This window comes from Eriocheir sinensis, chromosome 3, assembly GCF_024679095.1.
Source record: "Eriocheir sinensis breed Jianghai 21 chromosome 3, ASM2467909v1, whole genome shotgun sequence".
NCBI classification, from domain to species: domain Eukaryota; kingdom Metazoa; phylum Arthropoda; class Malacostraca; order Decapoda; family Varunidae; genus Eriocheir; species Eriocheir sinensis.
In genome coordinates, this window is record NC_066511.1 from 21,191,922 (window position 1) to 21,216,921 (window position 25,000).

Sequence of the window (25,000 nt, forward strand, 5' to 3'; positions counted from 1 at the left end):
CAACCAATCAGCGGACAGACGACCAGAGATGTAAAGTAAAGATTATAAATGATCGTTTTAACCTCAATACCGGAAAGAAAAAATAATCAATTGAAATAAAATAAAACGCTTAGTGTATGAAGTCGACTAATGTTTTTTTTTTCGACGGCACTGTCTTGTAGCTATATGAATTCTGTCTCTCACTCTCTCACTCTCTCTCACTCTCACTCTCTCTCTCTCTCTCTCTCTCTCTCTTCGCTCTTCTAACGCCGCCGCCGCAGCTGGTGAAGGGAAATACATCAAGGTAAAGTTTCAGGATTTGCCAGGACCTAACGCCTCGGTGTAGCCCGCATGTGTGTGTGTGTGTGTGTGTGTGTGTGTGTGTGTGTGTGTGTGTGTACTGGGGGGGGGGGGGTAAGTATATAAGGTAGGACTGGATGAGAAGGGACAGGATGAAATGGTAAGGATGTGTGTGTGGGGGGGGTGAGGATGAGAGGTGAGGGTTGACTAGTTAGAGGGGTGAGAGGGGGAGGTATAGGTGAGGGAGGGAGGGAGGGAGTGGATGAGCGATGGATGGGGTGAGAGCGGGGTGACGCGGGTGAAGAGTAACGAGTGAGGGGTGACGGGGTGAGGGGGTAGGGGCGAGGGTCAGGGCGGGGCGGCACCTCAAGAACATTCCTGTGTCTTGTAACCTCCCTTTTTTTTCCTCCCTCGAGTGCGGATACATGTGTTCTCGCTTTATTACACGCCCTGACGCTAATGCCTTTTTTTGTGTGAGCAGATACTGTTTTAGTCACGGAAACGGCCATGCACCCTCCCTCCTTCCCTTCTACCCTCCCTCTCTCCCTCTCTCCCTTCCCTTCTACCTTCCTCTCTCTCCCTTCCCTCCCGCCCTTCCCCCGTCATTACTCTGCCCTTGAGTGAATTAAGCACATCCCTGAATCAGTGGAATTAACGTTAAAAATCCTCGCAAAACGGACAGCCATGGCAATTTGAGCGTCTGCAGAGGAGAGAAACTGACAAAACTATTAACTAACTTACCTACGAAACGAGGAAAAGAGGGGGAGGCGGAGAGGGAGAGGGAAAGAAAGATGATAAACCAGAGTGAGGCGTTTACCCAAGCAAGGAGGAGGCGTGTGACTGGTGGAAACACGGGCTGAGGGTGCCGACTTGTGGTTATAATTAGAGGAGCCCCGGCGGTGGTGGTGGTAATGGTGGTGGTGATGGTGGTAGTGGTGGTAATGGTGGTGTTTCCTCTGTCACCTCGTCACTCTCTTTCCCTCTCCCTCCCGTCCCCAAACCCCTCCCGACGTTGACACCATCCCGACCCAACCAAACAGTACCCACCTTGTCTCTGCCTTCTCTGACCCAACGAGATCGCTTCCGCCACGCACCGTGACCTTTGACCCGCGGCACGACCCAGAGCGAGGCTGGGAAACTGTGAAAAATGAGACGGAGCGAGAGAGAGACTGAGGGGTGGTGGTGGGGGTGGGGGGTGGGGAGGAGCACAGAGAGAGAGATTTACGGGAGCTAAGACTTGGTTGGGTTCTTTCGGCGAGGCAACAGTTTTGACGAGCGCCACGCCTGCCGGGTAGAGCAGTGACAGGCCCCGTGAGGTGTGAGGGATATAAACCTTCCTCTATCAGGCCGCCCATCACTCCAAGCAGCTTACTGACACTTGCTACCTACCATCTCTCTCTCTCTCTTGCCTCCTCCTTCCTCCTTCTTCATCTCCTTTTCCTATGTATGTCCTCACTCCTCGTGTTCTTTATCCATGTTCTTCTTCTACTCCTCTGTCGCCTTCTCCTTAATCTCTTTCACTTCTTCCCATTTTTACCTCCTCCTCCTTCTCCTTTTCCTTCTCTTCCTTATTTTCCTTTCTTTCCCTTCTTCGTTCTTCCCATGATTTCTCCATTCTTACTTACTCTTCCTCTCTTTGATTCTTCTCTTTCCTCTCGTATTTTCTCTTTTCGTTCTTTCTTTTTTTTTCTCTCCAGCTGGCTACTCCCTCCTTAACTAAAACCAGAAACACACACACACACACACACACACACACACACACACACACACACACACACACACACACACACACACATTTAACTAATCTGGGCGACAGGTGAGCGAGAGTGAGAAAGAGGGAGTGAGAGAGGAGATGAATATATATGATGTAGATGAAGAGGCACAAATGTTGGCTGTCACTGGCGGTGGTGTCAGGGGGATAAAGAGGGAAGAGAAGGGAGGAGGGGAAAGAGGAGGCATGAAGGAGGAGAGAAGAACAGAGGAAGGGAAGAGGATGGTGAGGGAAGTGAAGAGAGAAGTCAGACGAAGAGAAGGGAAGTGCAAGGGATGGGTGACGAAGGGTGAGGAAAAGGAACATTGAGGGAAAAGAAGCCAAGGGGGGGAGGAAAAAATGAAGGAGACGAGGGGAAGGCAAGGGCAGGGGAGGAAAAGGGAGTGCATGAAGAGAAAGGGGATAGATGGTAAGGGAGGGATGAGAAGAACCGATAAAGCAAACGTAGGGCAAGGAAGGGCAGGGGAGGGTGAGTGAATGGAAGAAAGGGGATGAGGAGGAAACAGAAGACGAAGAAAGAAAGAACAAATCAAGTAGACGAAGGGCAGGGAGGGGAGGGGAGGGGAGGGGAGGCTGAGGGGAGGGGAGGCTGAGGGTAGCGCCATGATGTCTTCGCCTGCCTCGTCACGGCGCCAAGCTCCCCCCTGACAGCGGCGCATAATTTGCCCGAGAAGTATGACGACATTTAGGTGCCGCGTGTCACCGGCAATTTGTTTCCGTGCTGAGGTGTAAAACGGCAGGCATGTTTAGCGCTCCCCCGGGCCGTGTGTCACCTCGTCGCCGTCACAGGTGGAGCCCCGGGGGAGGAGGCGACGCGACACCCCGGACGATGACGACGACGAACGGCGGCTAAACGAGGCGCGCGTAATGATGCCCCGCGCGCTGTGGCCTGATTTAATAACAACATTCACAGGCTTCGCTACAGTGGTGATAACGCGGACTGACATCATTGGGGACTGTTTGAAATGTAAATTGAGTATGAAGCTTTTTTTTCTATTTTGCTTTTTCCGTTTCATGGCGCGATGAGTATTCGGTGGCGGTGGTGATGGTGGTGGTGATGGCGGTGGAGGAAGTGGTAGTAGCGGTGGTGGTGGTAGTTGGGTTTGGGGTCGGGGAGTGAGTGGTTTTGGAGGAGTACTGCGTCCCATCCTCCGGTTCTCTTAGGGCCGCGAACTGATGTGATTCCCCGAAGGTCTGGACGAAGACAGACCACAGAGACGCGTCTTTGAGGACATACAGAGAAATAGCACGCGCCTTCATTCCTACCTTTTCCGCGTCAGTGATACGAGCTTCCTTCGGTGTTCAGGGTACGTTCAGAGGATGCATTTACACTCCTCTATTCAATGTGAGGTTTATTTCATTCTCCTTCAGTCGCCATTGTTTCCATCTGGCTCCATGTGTCTAGTACTTCAAATGAACCCACATATTTCACGTAGCCAAAGGAGGACGCAAATTATGTTGATGTTTATTTACTCGTCTAATAAAGTACCGTTGTCTCGTGTGTCTCTTTACGAACGCCGTGATGAAGAGACGCCAAAACAAAGCAGCAAGGAGAAGGAAAGTGCATCTGTGTCTACTCCTTCCTCGTTCTCACGCGTCCGAGCCGTCGAGCTCCTGCGGCTGCCACCCGTCGGCGCCAGGGCGTGGGCGGCAACTCTGTGGCAATATCCGCGATGTCATGGCTCTCTTCGACTTCGAGCGTACGCCTCATTTATCCTTCTAAGGGGATGCGTGGAACCTATCTGGGAGGGAGGGGGGGCAGGGAGTAGAGAGGGGGGGAAGGAGAGTAATTCAATAAAACCAACACCAACACTAACGCAACAGAACCACCACTACCTCCACGATTACTGTACCTCTACTACTATTACTACTACTACTACTACTACCACTACTACTACTACTACATTAAAAACAACAACATCAATAAAACAACATAAGCATTAATACGAGAATAAAACCACTCAGTCAATCAACTCACCCATCGGCGTGTTCAGTCAACCAGCCAGTCAGTCAACCAAACATGGCCCTGAAAAAATAAGAAAAAAAAACGTCATCCACACAGACAAACAACTAACCAAACAAATAAACAACAAAAAAAAAGAAATAATTTTAGGGGTTCCGAGGGGAGAAGTTTGATAAGGGAAAATTGGAAGAGGAGGAAGAGGAGGAGGAGGAGGAGGAGGAGGAATTAGAGGAGGTAAAGCAAGAAGAACAAGAAACACGAACAAAAAAAAAACTTAAAAATACAATGATGATAATGAGGAAAAAGGAAAAGGAAAAGGAGTCGAAAGAGGAAGATCAGGAAGAACAGGAGGAAGAGGAAGAGGAATAAGAGGATGAGGTAGAACAAGAAAAACAAGAAAACAAAGAGAAAAAGAAAATAACAAGACCAAGAAGACAATTAAAAACAACTAGAAAAATGACGAGGAGGAGGAAAAACAACAGGAGAAGGAGAAAACAAACAAATAAAGAGAACATGAAGAACAGGAGGAGGAGAAACAACCGTGAGGAGGAGAAAGAAGAGGGAGAAGAGGAGCGAGAGAGAACAGGAGGAGGAGAAACAACCGTGAGGAGGAGAAAGAAGAGGGGGAGGAAGAGCGAGAGAGAACAGGAGGAGGAGAAACAACCGTGAGGAGGAGAAAGAAGAGGGGGAGAAGGAATGAGAGAGGGGTAGTGTTCGGAAGCCCAGGTGAAGCCAAGACAATGCCAGTGCCAGTGCCAGCCTCGGCCGCGGTGACACATTGCCGCATAAAGTGTCGACAGATAGTGTGTGAGGGAGTGCCAAGACGGAACCCGAAGAGAGAGAGAGAGAGAGAGAGAGAGAGAGAGAGAGAGAGAGAGAGAGAGAGAGAGAGAGAGAGAGAGAGAGAGAGAGAGAGAGAGAGAGAGAGAGAGAGAGAGAGAAACATGATACAGAGACAAAAGAGACGGAAAAACAGACCGACTAACAGACACAGATGCACACAGAACTACACAGAAACCAAGAGAAAGGAAAACATCACCCCCTCACCCCCTCACCCTTCTACCTTCCCCGCATCTCGACACCCCTCCCCCAACATGAGGCACCAACACGCTAAGACCTTCACAGTAAAGCCAAAACTAACCCTTTAACAACACAGGTAGGCTTCACCCATACCTGCGAAAACACACCTTTAATTAAGCATGAGGTCCACGTATAGGTAACACAAGACAAGAAGCTCCTAGGCAAACGGGTAAGGAAAGGAGGTTATCGTAAACAAAGCATTCAATACCTTCAATAATACCTTCAAGAAAACACTATTAACCCCTTGACTACGGATTTCTTACAAGAATACATCATCAAGCTACAGCAAGGGAATGAAAGGTGTCTGCTACAACTCAGTGAAGAAATATGTAAAGTCCTGCACCTTGAGAGGGGATATCCAGCACAGCAATGCCACATGGGAAACACTCCACAATCCACCACAGAGCCAGAGAAAGACCTGGGAGCATAGCTTACCAAAATAACAGTGAAAGCCAAATCAGTGCCAATCGCAGCGGATGGGTTAAGGATTATGACAACGTATGGTTAAAACCTCGACTTGAAACTCCAATCGTTTAATCAAGTGTGAAAAGAAAAGCGTTGATCGTAAAGGAATCGCCATGAAAAGCCTGTATACAAAAAGCGACGATCCTGGTGTCAAACTCGGCGGCAAGAACAACGCGGCAGCAGCAACAACGCCTTCGGGTCTCACTGTCCCCTCGCCGAACTCAAGACGTCTCCGCACCCTGGCCGTGAACAAAGCTTGATTCATGAGTGGGCGGCCTGGGAGCGTTTTTGTGGGCGGGGGCGGGTGTTTTTGTGGGCGGTGCCGGTGCCACAGGGCGGGGACGGGGTGTCATTTGGGTGGCGGTGATGGTGGTGTCTCCGATTTACTTCCCTGGGCCACACAAAGACTGGCAGACCTTGCGCCGGGGACCTTCCGAGGTGGTCTTGCCTTCCTTCCTCTCTCCTTTCCGTCCTCCATTCCTTCCTTTATTCCTTTCTTTCTGAGGGACCTTGGTCACTTTTGCTGTTGAAGGAATAGATGGATTAGGACAGGGGAAGAGTGGAAAGGAGAAGAGAAGAGAAGAGAAGAGAAGAGAAGAGAAAAGAAAAGATAAGAAGAGAAGAGAAGAGATGAGGGATAGATAGACACAGACAGAGACAAACAGAATCCCCCCTCCCCCTCCGCACACACATACGTGAAGACTCTGAAAAGACAGTCGTCACGAGGAAAGGAAGAAAGAAAAAGAAAGAAAGAAAGAATACGGTTTGAGAAAATGACCTAAAAGAAAATGAGGAGGAGGAGAGATTATGGGAGATGGAAGGGGGGCCATAAGACAGAAAGGAGGTGGAAGAAGACGAGGAAGTGGAGGGAGATTATGTGGAGATGGGGAGAAGGAAAATAAATGACAGCAGGAGGAGGAGGAGGAAGAGGAGGAGGAGGAGCACGAGGAGGAGGAGGAGGAGGAGGACTACTAACTCAACCTTCCTCAAGTTATGCGTCATCTTGTGAGGAGCGGTGAGCCTCCTTCCTTTTGCCCCCCAGTGCCTCCCGTGCCTCCCCCCCAGGGACCCACAGATCACAAGGCCTCCCATCCACTTACGGGCGGCATTCATCCCGCCACTCCTCTCAGATTCCTTTCATCCGTCTCAATCCTGTTTATTTCCTTCAAAATCCTCAAATTCCCATGAAAATACTTGCATATAGCGGAGGAGAGTGCCTTAAATTGGGTCCTGACCGTCGCGCACGATTCTGGTCTCTGGGTCAGCGGCTCATAAGGGCGACCTGTCAGGGGAGCCGCGCCCCCCGGAATGTTTTCCCAAGTTGGAATGGGAATTTTGTTGCGTTCCAGAGAGCCTAGGGGGAGAAAGTTTGTATACGGACCGCCCACTCTATATTCCCGGGAAGAAGTTGATCTTGGAATATGTTCTAGAGATTTATAGTGCGCGGCGCCGGATGCTTCCCCCGGCTCCTCGGTGACTCCCGCGATGAATGTGCTGGCGAGGGCACGGCAGGGGTACTCTAGGGACACGATGGTGGCACTCTAAGGGCACTCCAGGGGCACGGCAGGGCACGGCAGGGGCACGGTAGGGAAGGGGCAACGAGGAAGCAGAACAGAGCGAGGGCGAAAGAGACGGACGAACGGACAGTCAGACAGATAGACAGACAGACAGACGAAGAGACTAACAGACTGGTTCTTAACTTCCCCGGACTTTATGGACAAACAGAGGAGGGCGGGATTTACGGGCGGACAGACGAATACACAGACAGACAGACAGATGAAAAGGCGGGCAGACAGACAGACAGACAGGCAACCAACGTACATTTTCCAAAGCAATGAGTCACCTGGTTGAAATCTGTCTCTTTCTCCTTTTCCTTCTCCTTCTCCTTCTTCTTCTTCTTCTCCTTCTCATTCGCCTTCGCCTTCTTCTCCTTCTCTCTTTCTCTATTTCTCTCTCACTCTTTCTCTCTCTATTTTTCTCGTCCTCGTCCTCGTCCTAATCCTCATTTTCTCTTCCTCTTTTTCTCTCTCCTCCTCCTCTTCCTCTTTCTCTGTCTCCTCCTCCTCGTCCTCGTCCTAATCCTCTTTTTTCTCTTCCTCTTTCTCTCTCTCCTCCTCCTCCTCCTCGTCCTCGTCCTAATCCTCTTTTTTCTTTTCCTCTTTCTCTGTCTCCTCCTCCTCTTCCTCCTCGTTCTCCTGAGCCTCGTGGTCGTCGTGGTGGTGTTGTGGCTGGCCTGGTCGGGTCGGGTCAAGAAGGTGGTATACAGGCTTGAGGGGGATCAATAAAGGCAGCGGTGTGGCCGTGCTGCAGCCATAGTCCACGCCTCCTTGCCTTCCCCTAAGCCTACAGCCCATCATGTGAACGCCATCTTGCTTTGTCCTCTTCCTTTCCTCTCCTTCTTCACCTTCTTCTCGTTCTCTCGGCTCCCAAATTTCTCCTTTGCCCCCCCTCCTCCCCCTCCTCCCCTATCCCTCCCCCCGCCCCCCTTCCTTTATATCCCCTACTCTGCCTTTTATTTTCCTGCGTGACTGTGCTTAACGTCACTCTGATATTTACTGTCGGGGGAGGCGGAGGAGACCCGGCGGTGTGATGGCTGCCCGCCCCGCCCCGTCGCGCCCCGCCCCGCCAGCCAGCCAGCCAGGAGGAGGAGTGAAGCGAGAGAGAAAAGGAGGGAGGGAGAGAGAAGGAGGAGGAGGAGACGCGAGGAAAAGGGGAGCGGGAGATGAGGGGAGCGGAGGGGAGCGGAGCGTAAGGGGAAGTTAAGATCGAGACTCAGCCGTGTATAAGGTGAGAGGAAGGTGGGACGGTAGGTAGACAGGTGGGGAAGAGGGAAGGGAGAGAGGGGGCGCTGTTCCCGTGGCGAAGGAGGGTCGGTAAGGAGGGTGGAGGGTGTAAGACGGGCCCACCTGACTGTTAATGAATCCAGGAGACTAACAGACACCAGATTCTCCTCACCGATGCTCTCAAAGGACGCCTCAAGGAGCTCCCCGTGCCGCCTCCACCAAGGGCTTTGGACACACGCTCCTCGAAGGCATAAAATTCCTCCCGATAGTCCCCGAAGCCAAGTTCCTCGGGAAATATAAATGACTTTTGAGATGTGAGGGGATGGCCACCGCTCCTCCCTCACCCTCTCCCCTCTCTCCCCCTCCCTCCCTCCTTGCCTCCCGGTCTCCCACCCTTCCTGCCTCCCTTACCTCCTCTGCCCTCTCCCTTGCCTCTTCCTCCTCCTCCTCCTCCTCCTCCACCTCCTCCTTCTTCTTCTCTTCCTCCCCTCTTGCCTTCTCACTTACCCTCGCCATGTTTCACTATCTTTCCTCCTCCTCCTCCTCCTCCTCCTCCTCCTCCTTCTCCTCCTCCTCTTTTTACTCGTCTTTCTTCTCCATCTCCTTTTCCTCTTCACCTTATTCCCTCCTCTTCCTCCTCCTCCTCCTCCTCCTCTTCTTCTTCACCCTATCTATCCCTGCAAACCTTACGAAACTTTCCATATTTTCCATTTTCTTTCATTCTCGTCTTTTTTTTCTCCATATTTCCAGTCCGGCTTTAATGCCATTCCTTAATCCTCCTCCTCTGACGCTGTGTGGTTGGTTGCTACGCGTCACTGTTCTTTCGGCGTGTCTGTCTGTCTGTCTGTCTGTTAGCATTACTTCCTCTCCACACCTTACGCCCATTTTTTTTTTTTTTTTATTGTATCGTCAGGTTGCCAGATATTTACTCGCCCGGTTCTTCCACTTTTCCTCTAAAACGTTTTCTCAGCGACATGACTTTTTTTCTGTTTTATTCTTACTCCTCTACTTCTTCCTCTCCCTCCTCCTTTTTCTTCTTTCTCTTCTTCCTCTTTATTTTTTTTCCTTTTCTCTCCTCCACCTCCGCCTTCTTCTCCTCTTCCTCTTTTTTTTCCTTTTTCTCTTCTCCATTTCGTCATTCTTTTATATCTCAGGAGTCTTTCTCAACTGTAGACTCTCTCTCTCTCTCTCTCTCTCTCTCTCTCTCTCTCTCTCTCTCTCTCTCTCTCTCTCTCTCTCTCTCTCTCTCTCTCTCTCCTCAATTTCTCGTGCCTTTCCTTTCCGTACCGCCTCTTCCTCCTCCTCCTCCTTTAGCTCCCTTCCTCCTGCTCCTCCTCCTCCTCCGCCGCCTCCTCGCTGCTCAGAAAACCCCCCTGAGTGTAGCGGGAAATGACTCAAACCATGTGTTGCTGCTCATCTGCATAATCCAATCAGGCGCCGCAGTGGAGGGCCTAAGACGCGGCGGTGGCGGGCTGGGGGAAGGTTTGGGCCGCGGGTGAGAGGCAGGAATTAAGGGGGGCGCCACGGAGAGGGTCGGTCGCTCGCTCCCTCGTTCGGTCGGCGTCTGTGTATTGCTGGTGCTGCTGTTGTTGTTGGTTCTGACTCTCAAGCCGACGGAAGACTGACTGACTGACTGGTGTCTACGCAAAGGAACCACTCACTTAACAGTCAACCTTGCGATTTTAGTTTCCCGCTTCGCCAGTTCCGTCCCCGGCAGTCTTTGAGCGGAGTTATTGTTGAGTCCGTGTTGGGGAAATAAGCCGCGGGGACACTAAGGGCCGCATTGCTAAACATTTCGTCGCCCAAGTTCAATATTTGACAAGACTTTCATAGGAGTTTGGGGCATTTCCAGGATCAGTTTTATGGCCCTGGTAACAGTTTGATCCTTTTTCTGTACCGTGAACCTAAAGGAACACACATTAGAATCTGACTGACTCCCTCTTTGACGTTTAGAAATAGCTAATATAAAAAGCAAAAATGTTTTACAATACCGACCTAAAACTTCTGCTCGGGGTCCGTTCTGACTTGCCGACCCCGAACTGAATCCTGAAGGTCTTATGTACATTTTGGTCATGAAGGCTACCTAAGAACCTCCCCCGGAAAGCACACGTCATATTCCTGGACTTGAACTGCCAGAAGAGACATTCACAAAGCAGTAAGACTCACTAAACCACTATATACAAGACCATGAAAACCTGAATGACACAACGAAAACACACAGATGGTTGGTCGTGTGTACTGACAGTCCTTGAACCCGTCTCGTCTCGGCCGTCTTCCTTTCCTCCACACCAGCAGCAGCTTTTACCGCCACTGGTGCCGAGCGAAGGTAGGGTCCGCGGCTCGCCGGGACAAAACAACGAAGCGGGGAAGGTGGCGGCGCTAAGGGGGGAGGGGCGAGCAGGGACGGGACGGAGAAAAGCTGCCACGCCATGGAAATAGTGATCGAGGAGGGAGGAAAGAGTCGACGAGGGTGAGGAGTCTCTCGTGTCGGGGTGTAGCGAGGAAGGGCGAGGCAGGGCGAGGCTGGAGAAGTACTACTTGAGGCTCTAGGGCGGAGACGGTGGTGGCGGCATGTGAGAGAGAGAGAGAGAGAGAGAGAGAGAGAGAGAGAGAGAGAGAGAGAGAGCGTGTGAGTGTGTGTGTGTGTGTGTGTGTGTGTGTGTGTGTGTGTGATAGAATACTCACAATAGATCAAATAATCTCCTTTGTTCATGACTGAATTTTCTCACATGTTCTTGGTAAATCACTTCAGAGACAAAATATGCAATGAAAAAAGACTAACATGCATCCATTGACACTGTCTTTATAACCTTGCATTACCTTGTAGGACTGAAGCCCTGACTAATCCATTACCTATCTCGTGCTCTCTGTTCGCTGCTTACTTACTATAATCATTTCCACTAACCCATTTAACCCCCGACGGCTTACTTTAGCACCTCAGGCACACTAACACGCTAACGACGGAGTGACGGCTGCGGGGTGAGGCGGAGACCAACTAACCCCAACTGGTGGCGTCGCCTGAGCCACACAAACACATATACACACCACGCACACGACACATCCCCTCTTGCAGATACTACGAGACTGGCTCCATCCGGCCGGGGGTGATCGGCGGCTCTAAGCCCAAGGTGGCCACGCCGACAGTGGTGGAGGCCATCTCGAACTACAAGAAGCAGAATCCAACCATGTTCGCTTGGGAGATCCGGGAGCGGCTCCTCTCAGACGGCGTGTGCGACCAGGAGGGCGTCCCGTCTGTGTCGAGCATAAACAGGTGGGTGAGGGACGCTGCTTACTAACCCGTGCCCCTTCGTCATTCTCTTCTAGATATTACGAGACCGGGAGCTACAAAGCCGGCGTGATTGGCGGCTCGAAGCCCAAAGTGGCGACGCCCGTAGTGGTGGATGCCATAGCCAGGTACAAGCGCGAGAACCCCACGATGTTCGCCTGGGAGATACGAGACAGGCTGCTCACGGAGAATGTTTGTACCCAGGAGAACGTTCCCTCCGTGTCCTCCATCAACAGGTAACGTCGGCAGTAGACTGGAGACACACCTCATCCCTCCCGCACCCGCCTGTCTGCCTGCCTGTCTGCCTGCCTGCCTGTCGCGGCTGTCTTACACATAGATCACCAGATGTATTTGTTCTATTGATTGTCTGTGTGTGTGTTCTTCTAGCCAACCTGCACCTCACGCACCCCAGAACGGGCGGCCAGCGTTTCTGTGCACTGTATATTATATTGCTGTGTTTTTTGTGGCAGTAGAGCGTCAGACAGTGAAGTATTCTGTCAAGATGCGTAGAGTTATATTTTGTTTTCTCACCATTTTACGTCAGCACTGTTTCTCACCATTCACTCACCCACCCACCCATCCACACACCACCTATCCATCCACACATCCCTCCCCAACCACCCCTGTGTGCTCTTTTCACCTCCATGCACCTGTGTTTGTTTGGTATGCACGTAAAACACCTTATCTGCGGCCGAGGTGGGTCCCGATGTGTGTGTGTCCCTGAGTTCCACCTCGTGTGTACCTAGACGAGACGTGTGTGTGTTGTTCCTGCACCCTGCACACTCCCTTCCTTTTCCTGCCCTTCCCTTCCCTTCCCCGAATGTGTCGCTTCGTGCACGTGTTTTCCCTTCCATCACATTCCGTCAAGAGTTCAGGGATTGGCCGAGCACAAAATCGCCAGACGCCTCCCTGAATCACAGTCACAAGGTCTCTTTTCTGTCCTCACCCTCCTTCCCTGTAAAAAGAGGAAATACTTTTTTTTCTCTCTGTGTGACCTCAGCTTTTGTATTTCTTCCCTCCTCTTTGCCAGGAGCGAGAGAGCAAAATTTTTAATGGATCATACAGGGGGCGCCTCTCCCTCCCCGCCGCCGCCATTATCTCGCCGTCTCTCCGGGACCTCTGATTTTACGAGCGCCCGCCAACTTTTTTACTCGGCGGCGGCCTTCGTCCCGCGCCCAAAAAATTAAAACATACACACAAAGATCCGCCGAGCATTGTGTTGCCGCGAGGCCAAACAGCCGTTGTCGGTGTGTGTGCTGATGAGTCTAACCATGGATTGCAACACAGTAATGCGGGGTTTATGTTTAATACGGGGGCGACCCTCTCGTTATCCTCTTCCTCTGGACTCATTTGCATTGCAGATTGGCGCAGGCGACTCCAGGCTTCTCTAGGGCGCGCGCCTGGCCTAACTTGCCAGCCATTTATTCTGCGCATAAATCTGCCTCCTAGGGGGCGCGGGGCGTGCGGGGCGGGGTGGAGCGGGGCGGGTCGGGGTCAGGCGGGGCAAGACACACCACTGAAAAAAAATAGAGATGTATCATTATATGGATGAGTCTAAAATAACTTTCGATGTGTATGAGGGAAAGGTAACGAGTGGCCGAGTGAAGGTGTAATTACAGCAGGGGAGCGGCGCGCCCCAGTTAGCAGGAAGCATCAACTATGACGCGCTGTAAGACTGAAGCAAGTCACCATTAGACGCTACACACAACGCTGGGACGCGGAAAAAGGGAGCGGGGGCGGGGATTATGGCGGGGGTGGTGGTGGTGGTGGTGTAGGTTGTTCTATACTGCCTCGGCCCCATGCACATCCTTCACCGCTGCTGCCCTAGAAAAACACCCCTTACTCCCCTCTCTTAACCCCAGACAGCCCCCTTCCCCAGCCCTCCCCTACCTCAGACTCATCACTAGTGTTGTTGGCCAAGCTAATGACCTCATTCAGTTTTCGTCGGGGGTCTAAAAACTCGCCGCCCCCCCCCCCCCCCAGTCCCCAGACCATTCACAGCCAAAAGACCTCACGCCCCCGGAGAAGCTGATGACCCTGGCTCACGTCCCCATTGGTTAGGATGGCTCTTAAACCTGCTGGATGGCGGCGAAACGGACGAGGAGGAGGAGGAGGAGGAGGAGGAGGAGGAGGAGGAGGAGAAGGAGGAAGAGGATTAAAAGGAAGAGGAAGAGGAAAGGGAAGGGGAAGAGCAGAAGGAGGTGGTGGTGAGACTGGGAGGTGGTGGTGGTGGTGGTGGTTCCGGTGGTGGTGGCGGTAGAGAGAGAGTAAGAGAAAGAGAGAAAAAACAAAGATGAAGAGTGATTGGCACGGAGCAGGTGAGCGAGACAGTGTAGTGACGGGAGGAGGAGGAGGAGGAGGAGGAGGAGGAGGAGGAGGAGGAGGAGGAAGAAGAAGAAGAAGAGCATATATAGGGTGCCGGGAAGGAAATAGAAGTGCACGGGGGAAGAAGATAAACGCAGGGAAATGAGTAACAAGAATGAAATACTCAAATTGAGATGATGATGATTACTTGAGGGAGGAAATTAAGACGATTGGAGGTTAAGAGAAAGAGGGAAAGAGACGTACAGGAGGAGGAGGAGGAGGAAGACGAGGAAGAGGAAAAAAATATCAGACAAGGATGAGTACGTAAGAGTGAAAAAGTCTCTCCCTCTCTCCCTCTCCCTCTCCCTCTCGTTATCATCGCTCCTCTCAATTTCCATTCGCCTTCCATCACTCAGTCCGTCCCTTGCGCCGCCGCTGCTCATCTCTCCCCTCCCATACTTCAGCCTCCTCCAGAGAAACTCATTCCACGTGCGTCGTTTAGCGGTGATGGAAAACCCGATCAAAACAAAGGGGCGGATAGGGAGCGAAGAATATAACCAACAGAAAAAGAAACAAACAGCAACGGGAACGACGATAGCGACGGCTTAAGAAGAGTAATAATAAGAAGAGGAGGAGGAGAAACGTTGCTATCTAGTATGTGGGGCCGTTTGCGTTGAGAGAAAATTAGAGGAAAATCGATCTTTCTCCTCCTATAATTAGTTCTTGCTTCCGAGTCGTGTCGTGAATGAAGTTTTAAAGTCAGTTAAGAAGGCGAAAGATTACCCTAAACTACTATTGTGTGAGAGTAAACGAAAGAAGGAGGCGGTGGATGCATTAATAAAGAAAGAAAAGCGTGTGAAACTATCGAGAGAGAGAGAGAGAGAGAGAGAGAGAGAGAGAGAGAGAGAGAGAGAGAGAGAGAGAGAGAGAGAGAGAGAGAGAGAGAGAGAGAGAGAGAGAGAGAGAGAGAGAGAGAGAACCAATAGCAAGACAAACAAACCAGGCTAAGGCAGGCGAGGAAGGGAACCCCGGCCGCCGCGTTCCTCCGTCTGGGTCTCGGAGCAGCCTGTATTTACGACGGCTTTATGTTCCTAAAATCGATGATCAGCCGCTTGATGAGGTTTTCATGTCCTCCTGTGCGACGCTGCATAATGTGGATCTCATACCAGATTCAGTTTGTTTTTAAAGTCGACTACACCGTCACTGCCAGGTCGACTGAGACGCTTCGAAGGGCGCCTCACTCGCCTTGACTTCGCCTACCCGCCTGCCGCCTCCCTGCCTGCCTGCCTTCCTTCCTTTCGAATCATTTGTTGACAAGATTCTATTCCCTTTTGAGAGGCTTTTTACTCCCTTTTTTTCCCGACATTTTCAAGAAAGTTTTCGATACGTGAAGCGCTGCTGTAATGGAGAAGAGGAGGAGGAGAAGGAGGAGGAGGAGGTGGAGGAGGCGGCGGCGGAAGGAGGAAGGAAGAGGAAGGAAGAGGAGGGAAGGAGGCATGCGTAATGTTGTTGCTTTTACATATAATGAAAAGGTGAGAATAATCAGTGCTTTCTCAGGTGTGTTAACGAGGTACAGGTGCATGAGTTAGACGACGGAAGACTCACAAAGAGAAACTAGAACCCTTCCCTTACGTCCTTCATTTGTTTTCTCTCCCTCTCTTTCTCTCCTCTTACTAGCGTCAGGTTAAAGAAAATACAACCTTTTCTCCTCCTCCTCCTCCTCTTCTTTTACCGCCTCTCCTCTCTTCTCTCTCCCTCTCTTTCTCTCCCTCCCTCTTGCTAGCGTCTGGTGAGAAAAAAATAGCAAGAAATAAGAACGCTTGAGCCGCGAGAACATAAAAAGCTATACTTCTCTGCTCACCCTCTTCCTCAGTTACCGCCTCTCTCTCCCCTTCCCGTTCTCTCTTGCTAGCGTCTGGTGAGGAGAATACCCCGAAGTAAGAACCGTCGAGGCGCGAGTACCCCCGAAGACCCTGAATACCCCCGGAAACCTTGAGTACCACGTCACCAAGCATGAAAGCATCGCAGCGGGCGGGAGGGCGGGCGGGCGGGCGGCGAGGCTCAGCACACCACTCGTTTCCTTTTTTTTTTGTGTGTGTGTATTTGTGTGTTTCTACGCCTGGCGACTCCTTGTACGTTTCTACTCGTTATCGGGACAAATGCCCGGCTTCTTTACACCCTCTTTGGCACGTATACCTGGCTGGGGATGCTTGTAAACTGAAGAAACATTGGGAAACCGTGCGTGGGTGTGTGTGTGGGAGGTGGAGGGTGTTAGTGGGTCGCCATCTGTAGCGACAAGGGCGAGAAGGAAGGAAGGGGAGAGCCAGCCAAGCAACAAATATGGTATCCGCCTTCGCTGATCTCCTGGACTGGGGGAAAACTTGCGACGTTGACAGACGGAGATCAAGGCGCTCTTCCCCGACTAAATTAGCTTTTCCTTATTTGAGGGGCCGGATTAATCCCTTCCAGTTGGGATTGCCTTCATTTGCTCGTCCTTGGAAACCTCTTAAAGCCGAGTTGAGGCCGGGAGGAAAGGGGGAAGCTTAGAGGAGGATTTTGTGAAATTTGGAGACGGAATCGCGTTAGCTTCGAGCGCGCTGAGGAACCTGGTGAATTCGGCCCCGGGGAGAAGTCGGCCCCGGAGTAATTCTCGGCGCGGCCCTTGTTTTACGTTCAGTGTGGTTGATTTCGGATACCGCCGTGGTTAAGACAAGGTGCTTCAAGATAGGTTACATTAAGGGAGATTAAACCCGGCTAAGAGAGAGAGAGAGAGAGAGAGAGAGAGAGAGAGAGAGAGAGAGAGAGAGAGAGAGAGAGAGAGAGAGAGACAGACAGACAGACAAACACTCACAGACACAGACAGTCACACATAAAACAGACAGACACAGACAATGGAAAAGGAAAAAGATCAATAGAAACAGACAGAGACTTGGACGTACACACACACACACACACACACACACACACACACACACACACGTAGCCAGCCAGAGACAGAAAGCCAAAAAAAAAAAAACTAAATCCATTTATAAAACGAAGATATAATTACTTTTAGCATTACACACCTTTTTTCGGCGCACGCTCTAGCGGCTAAAATTACTTAATACTCGTTTATTTATATGCAAATTTCCGGCCGCTGCTTCCCCGATGGAGGCGTCACCGAAGTTAACAAGATAATCGGAAAAGTCAAGGACGTGAGGATTGCCACCCTTGTTGACATTACTATCGGTCGAGTGGCTGCTCTTTTCTCCCCCTCTCTTTCCTCCCTCGCCCTTCAGCCTGCTCTCTCTCTCTCCCTCTCTTGCCTTCGCCACCCCTCCTTATTCTCCTCCTCCTCCTCCTCCTCCTCTCGCCGCTGCTGCTCTTTCCCTTCCCCCTGTGCCCCACCGACAACAGAAGGGACGATGTTTACAAGCGATTGAACACCAATACGGATTCATAAACAACCAGTCACCAGGAGCCGCCCCGGCCGGCCTGACATCTGCCTGTAGCGGGCCGCCTCCTCTTCTTCTTCCTCCTCCTCTTCTCTGGCCTCCTGTGTGCCTGAAAGTGTGTTCCTTCTCTTATGTAACAACTTCAAGTCTTTTTAAACACTACCAAGTTCACCGTTTTTATCTTGTCGTTTATCTTCTCAGTACTCCCACCAAAGTTTGTCTTGTAAAACGTATTGATTTTGTTTTGTTTTTTTCTGCAAAGGGGTTTTCTGTTCATTTTCAAGTCTTGAGCTTTTCGCTACGACCCTACCGACTCCCGTTCTATTTACTTCCCCTATTTTTCATCGTCAAAATGTTGTTAAAAGGGAAAAAGTAATAGGGTTGAGAGCGGACACAATAGAGTCTTTGTCTACCCGTAAAAAGAGAGGATGAAGAGGACGACGACGAGGAGGAAGAGGAAGAGGAGGAGGAGGTCGAAAAAAAGGCGATTAAGTTGTAGGTCACCCCTTTCCATTTTCCTTCATCCGAGCGCAGTCTAAATTAATGGGGCAGAAATAATGAGGGCCACACCAACTGTGAATCTTCCGGCGCGAACACCAACGCCACCACCACCACCACCACCACCCGTATGACCATCCTCCTACACCCCTCCCCATGACCACCGCCCTTCCCTTCCCCGTCGTTTCCTTCACCCGTAAACTGGAGCACATGGGCACGAGGAAGGGACAAAGCAAAAGAGAGAGGAAAAGAGAGACATCCGCACACATCCTCTTGTACGCACCTGCCTCCTTAACACACCTCACCTTTACCTGGCCTAACTTACTGTACTACCTCCTCCCTCTCCCCCTCCCCCCTTCCTCCCGCCATTTAGCCGTCCACACGCAGTACTTTGTTCCTCTATTTATCTCACTGTGTGCACTCCTCATTACTACTACTACTACTACTACTACTACTACTACTACTACTACCACCACTACTTCTACTACCACTACAATTACTACTACTTCCACAACTCCCACCGCTAACAAACACGGACACAAAGGGTGGCTATAATTTGGGCGAAGATTGTCACGATATTAAAAGCCCGCGCAACACATTATTAACTTGGCGACACCACTCAAGGGTCATCACAGCAGGAGGGCAGCGAGTGGCCGAGGGGAGGCAGGCGAGGGGGGAGTAGCCGAGGGGTAGGAGGGAACACGCGCGCCCTAATGTTGACTATTTTAATCACTCAACAACATGTCCCGCCGCCTGATGCCTCTAATCGCCACCTATTGACCGATTATTAACAGTCCTTCTGGCGGCCGCGAGGGAGGGAGAGGGAGGGAGGGAAAGGGAGGAACGGGAAGGGAAACGGAGGGAAAAGGGAAGAGACGAAGTGAAAGGGAGTAAAGAAAAGGGTGGGAGGAAAGGATCATCAGCTGTGAGGTGGTGAGAAAAGGGAAGATAAGGGAGAGGATAGAATGAAAGCATGCGAGAGAAAGAAACAGGAAGGGAAACGGAGGGAAAAGAGGGAGGGAAAAGGAGTGAAGAAAGGAGTGGGAGGAAAGGATCATCAGCAGTAAGGTGGTAAGAAAGAATGATAAGGGAAAGAATAGAATGAAAACTTGCGAGAGAAAGGAAGGAAGAGGAAGGGAAGGGATAACAAGCAGGGAAAGGGAGTGGAGAAAAGAGTGAGTGGAGAGGATCACCAGCTGTTAAATGAGAAAGAATGAAAGAAAGGGAAAGAATAGAATGAAAACTTGCGAGAGAAAGGAAGGAAGAGGAAGGGAAACGAAGATAAAAGGGATGACAAGAAGGGAAAGGAGTGGAGAAAAGAGAGGATGGAGAAAATGAAAGAAAGGGAAAGAATAGAGTGAAAGCTGGGAGAGTGTGAGAGGGCGTAAGGACTTCTTTTAATAATAATAATAAACCCACAAAAAGGAAGGTTTTACATGAACGAATTAATGAATGCGTTCGAAAACTTGTCTGGGCCGGGAACTAAGACCCTAAAGAAATTAGTCCGAGAGCTCATCAGTGAATCAAGTGACGCGTCGAGTAAATGGAATCACACATCGGGCTTTGTCTGGGGTGTTGGGGACGCCCTTCCTGCCCGCCCTCGGCTTCCCCTCCGAGGACCGCGACAGGTGGAGGGCCGCCCCGGAGCATTGTGCCGCCGCCCCTGCCCCGCGCGCCGACAATACCCGCGTTACTTCAGCTCGGATACACCGCGCTGCTCCCTCCCGTCCATCACGCACCGCTCACACACTCCTTTTTTTTCCCATCCTGCGTAGTCACCCAAAGTTCCGGTTTTACTCAGCAGCGAAAAGACACGAGCGGGGACAGACTTCCAGCCCCTGTCCCAGCCTTGCCTTCCTCTACACTGCTCTTCGCTCTCCCAAAGTCAATGCAGGCAGTCAGGCCCTTCGTCTCTCCCTCGCGCAGCCTCTCGCTCGCTCACACATGCACGACGAAACCCAGCGAAACCCCGACCACAAGCCTGTGACACCCGGCAGTCATCCTCGGAGGCTTGTACTACCCGCCCAAATGGGAATCCAATGCTCTCAATGTTCACTTAATTATTGCACTCAGCGAATTGATGGCGCAGCGGGCGACTCATTGATGTAATTGATGAGTGAATATGTCATGTGTCTGCTCGTTCACTCGGGGGATGGTAAGTCCGCCCCTGTTGCTCCCCTTCTCCTCCTCCTCTTCCTCTTCCTCCGCCTTCCAGGGCTGCTGTTGCTGCTGCTGTTGTCTGTGCTGCTGTTCCTGCCCCTCTCCCGCTCCTAGCAGCTCGCAGCACTCCCTCGCCCTTCCTGCCCTCCGCCTCCTCTCAGTCTCCTCCTAAACATACCAATTTAAATAACAGTTGACCGGGTAATTCCGAGTGGAAATGTAAGGAAATAACAGTAAATAAAATCCAAGAAGGTCTCTCCCTCTGCGGCCCTTCCCCCTGAGAGTGTTCCAATAAAGTAAAAGTGCATCAGGGGAGGAGTACGAATTAATAAAGGAATTTATTAGCAATAAAGAGAGGAAGACCAAATGTAGGCGCGACTCCCAAGAGAGAGGGGACGCGAGGGGCGGCCGAGGGGATCACGGCGCAACACCCCGCGACTACCCATCACCGACGCCCGCCCATCACCTTCCTCCCCTCAGCTTTCCCTCGACTGCTACTCCTGTTACCACCACTGCTACAACGATTACTACTACCACCCCTACTCTTACTAATGCTGTTGTTTTTGCTGCTACATTTTTTACTACAGAACCTCATCCTCCTCAACTATATGTATATTTGACCCATCTTCCTTTTCTACTTCCGTCCGAATTCGTCTATCCTTCTATTCATACACTGCCCTCTAGCTATACTTCTGTCTCGTTAATCCCTCGTCCTCTTCGTTACTTCGTTAGGTGTATTCCATGGCTTACTCCTTTCATTTTTTATCTTCAATCCCTCGATCATGTCTTATCTCTACCTTTTTCCTTTCCTTTTACCTTATTCCATGGCATACTCCTTTCCTTATTTTTATCTTCAATCCCTCGATCATGTCTTCTCTCTATCTTTTTCCTTTCCTTTTACCTTATTCCATGGCATACTCCTTTCCTTATTTTTATCTTCAATCCCTCGATCATGTCTTCTCTCTATCTTTTTCCTTTCCTTTTACCTTATTCCATGACTTACTCCTTTCATTTTTTATCTTCAATCCCTCGATCATGTCTTCTCTCTATCTTTTTCCTTTCCTTTTACCTTATTCCATGGCATACTCCTTTCCTTATTTTTATCTTCAATCCCTCGATCATGTCTTCTCTCTAACTTTTTCCTTTCCTTTTACCCTATTCCATGGCATACTCCTTTCCTTATTTTTATCTTCAATCCCTCGATCATGTCTTCTCTCTACCTTTTTCCTTTCCTTTTACCTTATTCCATGGCATACTCCTTTCCTTATTTTTATCTTCAATCCCTCGATCATGTCTTCTCTCCACCTTTCTCCTTATTCTTTTTCCCAGTCATTGTTTAGCGTGTCATTCCATAATTCCCTTCATCGTTCATCCTTCTGTCCCTTAATCTCTATCTATTCCCATTCCCTCCAACTCCCCCTCCATCTACCTGTGCCTGTGTCTATCCATACATCTCTCCCTCCCCTCTTCCGTCCCGTGGGAGTGGCAGAGGGCACAAAAAGGAAGCGCCGGGCGGGTCCACAACTCACACAGATATCGACAACCTGCTTCGTGTACAAGACAATTTTTTCCTCTCCCTCGCGTTATCAATAGTGGCGACGGGCGTCCTGCAGCAGCCCGGCCACAGACAAACAATGGGCCACGCGTGAGGGGCTGTTGGCCAAGGGCGGCGCCAAACACACACACACACACACACACACATACACACACACACACAGGGACGCACGCAAGCACAAAGGTCTCTCCATATAGCCTGCAATTGTGCGCGAGTTTATTATATATTTCTTTGTGCGAATCGACGTATAATAAATCCCATGCGCTTCCATTTAAAAGCCTTACTTTGAACATTAGTGCGCCTTTTTTTAGTGTATTACGTGTGTGTGTGTGTGTGTGTTGGTGAGGGAGGGTGGGTGGGTGGGGGTACGTATGTGAGTGTAGGGGGGGGAGGGGAGGGAATCAGGCGGGGCGGGCGTCTGATGTTGCCCTCTGGCGGGTCATCTCCAGGAGGTGACACTAACTTACTGTCTGACACTCGAGCTGTTTACCCTCACGGTGGGAAGCGCCGCCGCTCACCCCCGCGCTCATTCGTCTGCCGTCCGCGTGAAACTGGCCCGTGAGTCCTCCCACCGCAAGGGTCTCGAGGCGGGAGGAGGCGGGCGCGCAGAATGGATTTTTCCCTTTGAGGAACTTATCAAAGCATCTCAGCGATCGGTCACGGCGGCGGCGCGGAAGGTCGTGTTTCTCGGCGTCGTTTAGCAACTTTTTTTCTTTCTTCTTTTTTTTTGTCACGGGGCGTCGCGCAGGTTACACAGCGGGTTGAGAGATGATCCTGTTTTCTGGTGTCGACTTTTAGCCACCTACCGAGCGGAGATAATTGATAATGGGAGACTCTTGCACGATGTAACACGCTATACACTCCCTCACTCACTCACTCGCCGACCTCGCTCCCTTTTCAATGGTTCTTTTTCACACACGAACTTGTCTCACTTCGAACCATCAACTCAAAGCAACCCCTCGACGTGGCCCTTATCCCTCGCACACCTCCTGTGATCTTTCAAGCGCAGGTGTGAAGAAAGTGAAGCAGGTGGAACAAGTGGAGGGAGCAGGTGGAGGGAGGGAGCGTCGCGTGGTGGGTGGAGTGGAGTGTTTTGAGGTGCCGTAGGGGAGGAGACGGGCGGGTGTTCGTTCGCTTATCTCCCGCTCCTCGGCTCCCTGTTGACCCTCGTAATTGTAAGGGCGGGGGCCACGCCGCGTTGGTAATCGATGCCAACACCGATATTAATTCGAGTGCGTGAAACCTGATACGTGTGTGTGTGTGTGTGTGTGTGTGTGTGTGTGTGTGTGTGTTTGAGAGAGAGAGAGAGAGAGAGAGAGAGAGAGAGAGAGAGAGAGAGAGAGAGAGAGAGAGAGAGAGAATGATAAAAACACATATGAAAAAAAAAAAAGACAAGAGGCGTGAGGTCTGTGGGTCTAACGGCGACAATGCATGGTTCAGGACACAACCACGAGTCTCTCTTCGGAACGTGACCGGAGGAGGAGGAAGAGGAGGAGGAGGAGGAGGAGGAGGAGGAGGAGGAGGAGGAGGAGCAGAGTTAAAGTGGACGTAGGCTGCCAACAACACAACTGGGCTAAAAAAAAAAAAAAAAAGAACAAAAGATCATCTGATGTGGTCACCGTACATCCTTTTTGTCTCCTTCTGACGTGCGTGACGAGAATCGGTGACATGATGTGCAACTCTGCTCTCTACCTGATGGACGGTCGTTGATTTTTTCCTTCCCATTAGTCTTAACGCTCTAACATGCTCTAAAAAGATCGACATATATAGATCATCCCAGCGCCTTATGAGTTGCGATGAATATATTTTACGTAGGTCTGGGCAAGGTGTGTGTGTGTGCTGCTAATCTTCTTCTTCTTCTTCTTTTTCTTCTTCTTCTTCTTCTTCTTCTTCTACCTACTTCTTCTTCTTCTTCTTCTTCTTCTACCTACTTCTTCTTTTTCTTCTTCCTACTTCTTCTTCTTCTTCTTCTTCTTCTTCTTCTTCATCTTCTTCATCTTCTTCTTCTTTTTCTTCTTTTTCTTCTTCTTCATCTCCTTCACCTTCTTTTTCTTCTTTTTCATCATCTTCTTCTTCTTCTTCTTCTTCATCTTCTTCATCTTCTTTTTCTTCTTTTTCTTCTTCTTCATCTTCTTCACCTTCTTTTTCTTCTTTTTCATCTTCTTCTTTTTCTTCTTCTTCTTCATCTTCTTCATCTTCTTCACACACCCCAAAGCCACCCCGCCATCGATGCACTTAGCCTTGAAAGGAACCACCATATCGCCTTTCCACCCCTAACAACACTACCCCGGACGCAGCAGCAACACACCATTATCTGGCCTAAACGACTTACCATAACCCCCCTCCCTTTGTACGTAGCACCCCATTACCACAGCAGCTACTATAAGAAATGCAGAACCACTACTACTCTGATACCACTGCAATTTATAGTACTGTCACTTACCCCACCGCCACACGACTTGTTTTATCTGCAACCCCAGCACCCTAAGCCATAAGGAAAGCATCACCACTCCTCTACTACCACAGCAACTAAACCCACTACATCCCTTGCTGTACCTTCGTCACCACTCATAACATCATCCCACTCAAAACAACTCGTACAACATCCTATATCCATCACCCTCAACACTATCACCTCAACTACTGCCTCCATCATCATCTTGCACACGTCGCCACCACCTCCTAACCAACTAACCATTCTTTCTCCCCCTACAGAATCGTCAGGAACAAGGCGGCTGAGAAGGCGAAGCACGGGCTGCCGGGAACACTGTCTCCGGTGTCCCAGGCCACGTCCGTCATCGCCCATGCCCCGCCAGCCCCGCACGAGACCGCCCTGCAGCGTCCCGGCTCCTACTCCATCAACGGCATCCTCGGCATCCCCCCGCACACAGACCCCAACGGCAACATCAACAAGAGGAAGAGGGAAGATTCCGGTGAGTACAAATCCAAGTGTGCATCTATCCTTCTGTAGCAGAACTGTATATTTATCTTCCTCTTCGTACTGTTTCTACTTCCTTTCCTAGGCGAGTTAAGAGGCAAACTGTGTATCCATTCTCCTCGCGGTAGTTTTATTTCTACTTTCTTTTCCAACTTTCCATCGATTTCCAGCCTAGTGTTAGTGTTTGTTGGTGTAACGGGAATGCAGGTCACGAAGACTAGGTTGTGAGTCGAGTGAGTAGCCTGCGATGTGAGGGTGTGACAAGGGTGTTATACGAAGGACTATGAAAGACTTATAAGCAAGGTTCTTTGTGCTCGTGTTGTTCCTCGTTGTTTGTAGGTGAAGAAGGCGTGTTGGATATCCTCATGTGAACAGAAAAACGGGGTACATTACTTTGCATCCATTTCCCCCTCCCCCCATCCCCATCTCTCTCTCTCTCTCTCTTTTTTCTTTTCCCTTTCAGTCCAGTCTCTTCCTCTCCCTT

The 25,000-nt window shown here is 50.5% G+C and overlaps 1 protein-coding gene and 1 long non-coding RNA gene across 14 annotated transcripts in view; one reads left to right on the forward strand and one right to left on the reverse strand.

The window, feature by feature from the left end:
- Positions 1-25,000, reverse strand: part of LOC127006316 (uncharacterized) — a 286,097-nt gene that overhangs the window by 220,243 nt on the left and 40,854 nt on the right. The window lies entirely within an intron of this gene.
- Positions 1-25,000, forward strand: part of LOC127006282 (paired box protein Pax-5-like) — a 191,659-nt gene that overhangs the window by 134,392 nt on the left and 32,267 nt on the right. For 11 of the 13 annotated variants that reach the window (XM_050875997.1, XM_050876071.1, XM_050876037.1 and 8 more), the window contains 2 exons: positions 11,666-11,863; positions 24,294-24,511. In XM_050875997.1, coding sequence (XP_050731954.1) covers positions 11,666-11,863; positions 24,294-24,511 — 416 coding nt within the window. Of the gene's footprint in view, positions 1-11,131; positions 11,613-11,665; positions 11,864-24,293; positions 24,512-25,000 lie in introns of those variants that run through there. The other 2 variants (XM_050876004.1, XM_050876080.1) reach the window with 2 other exon arrangements.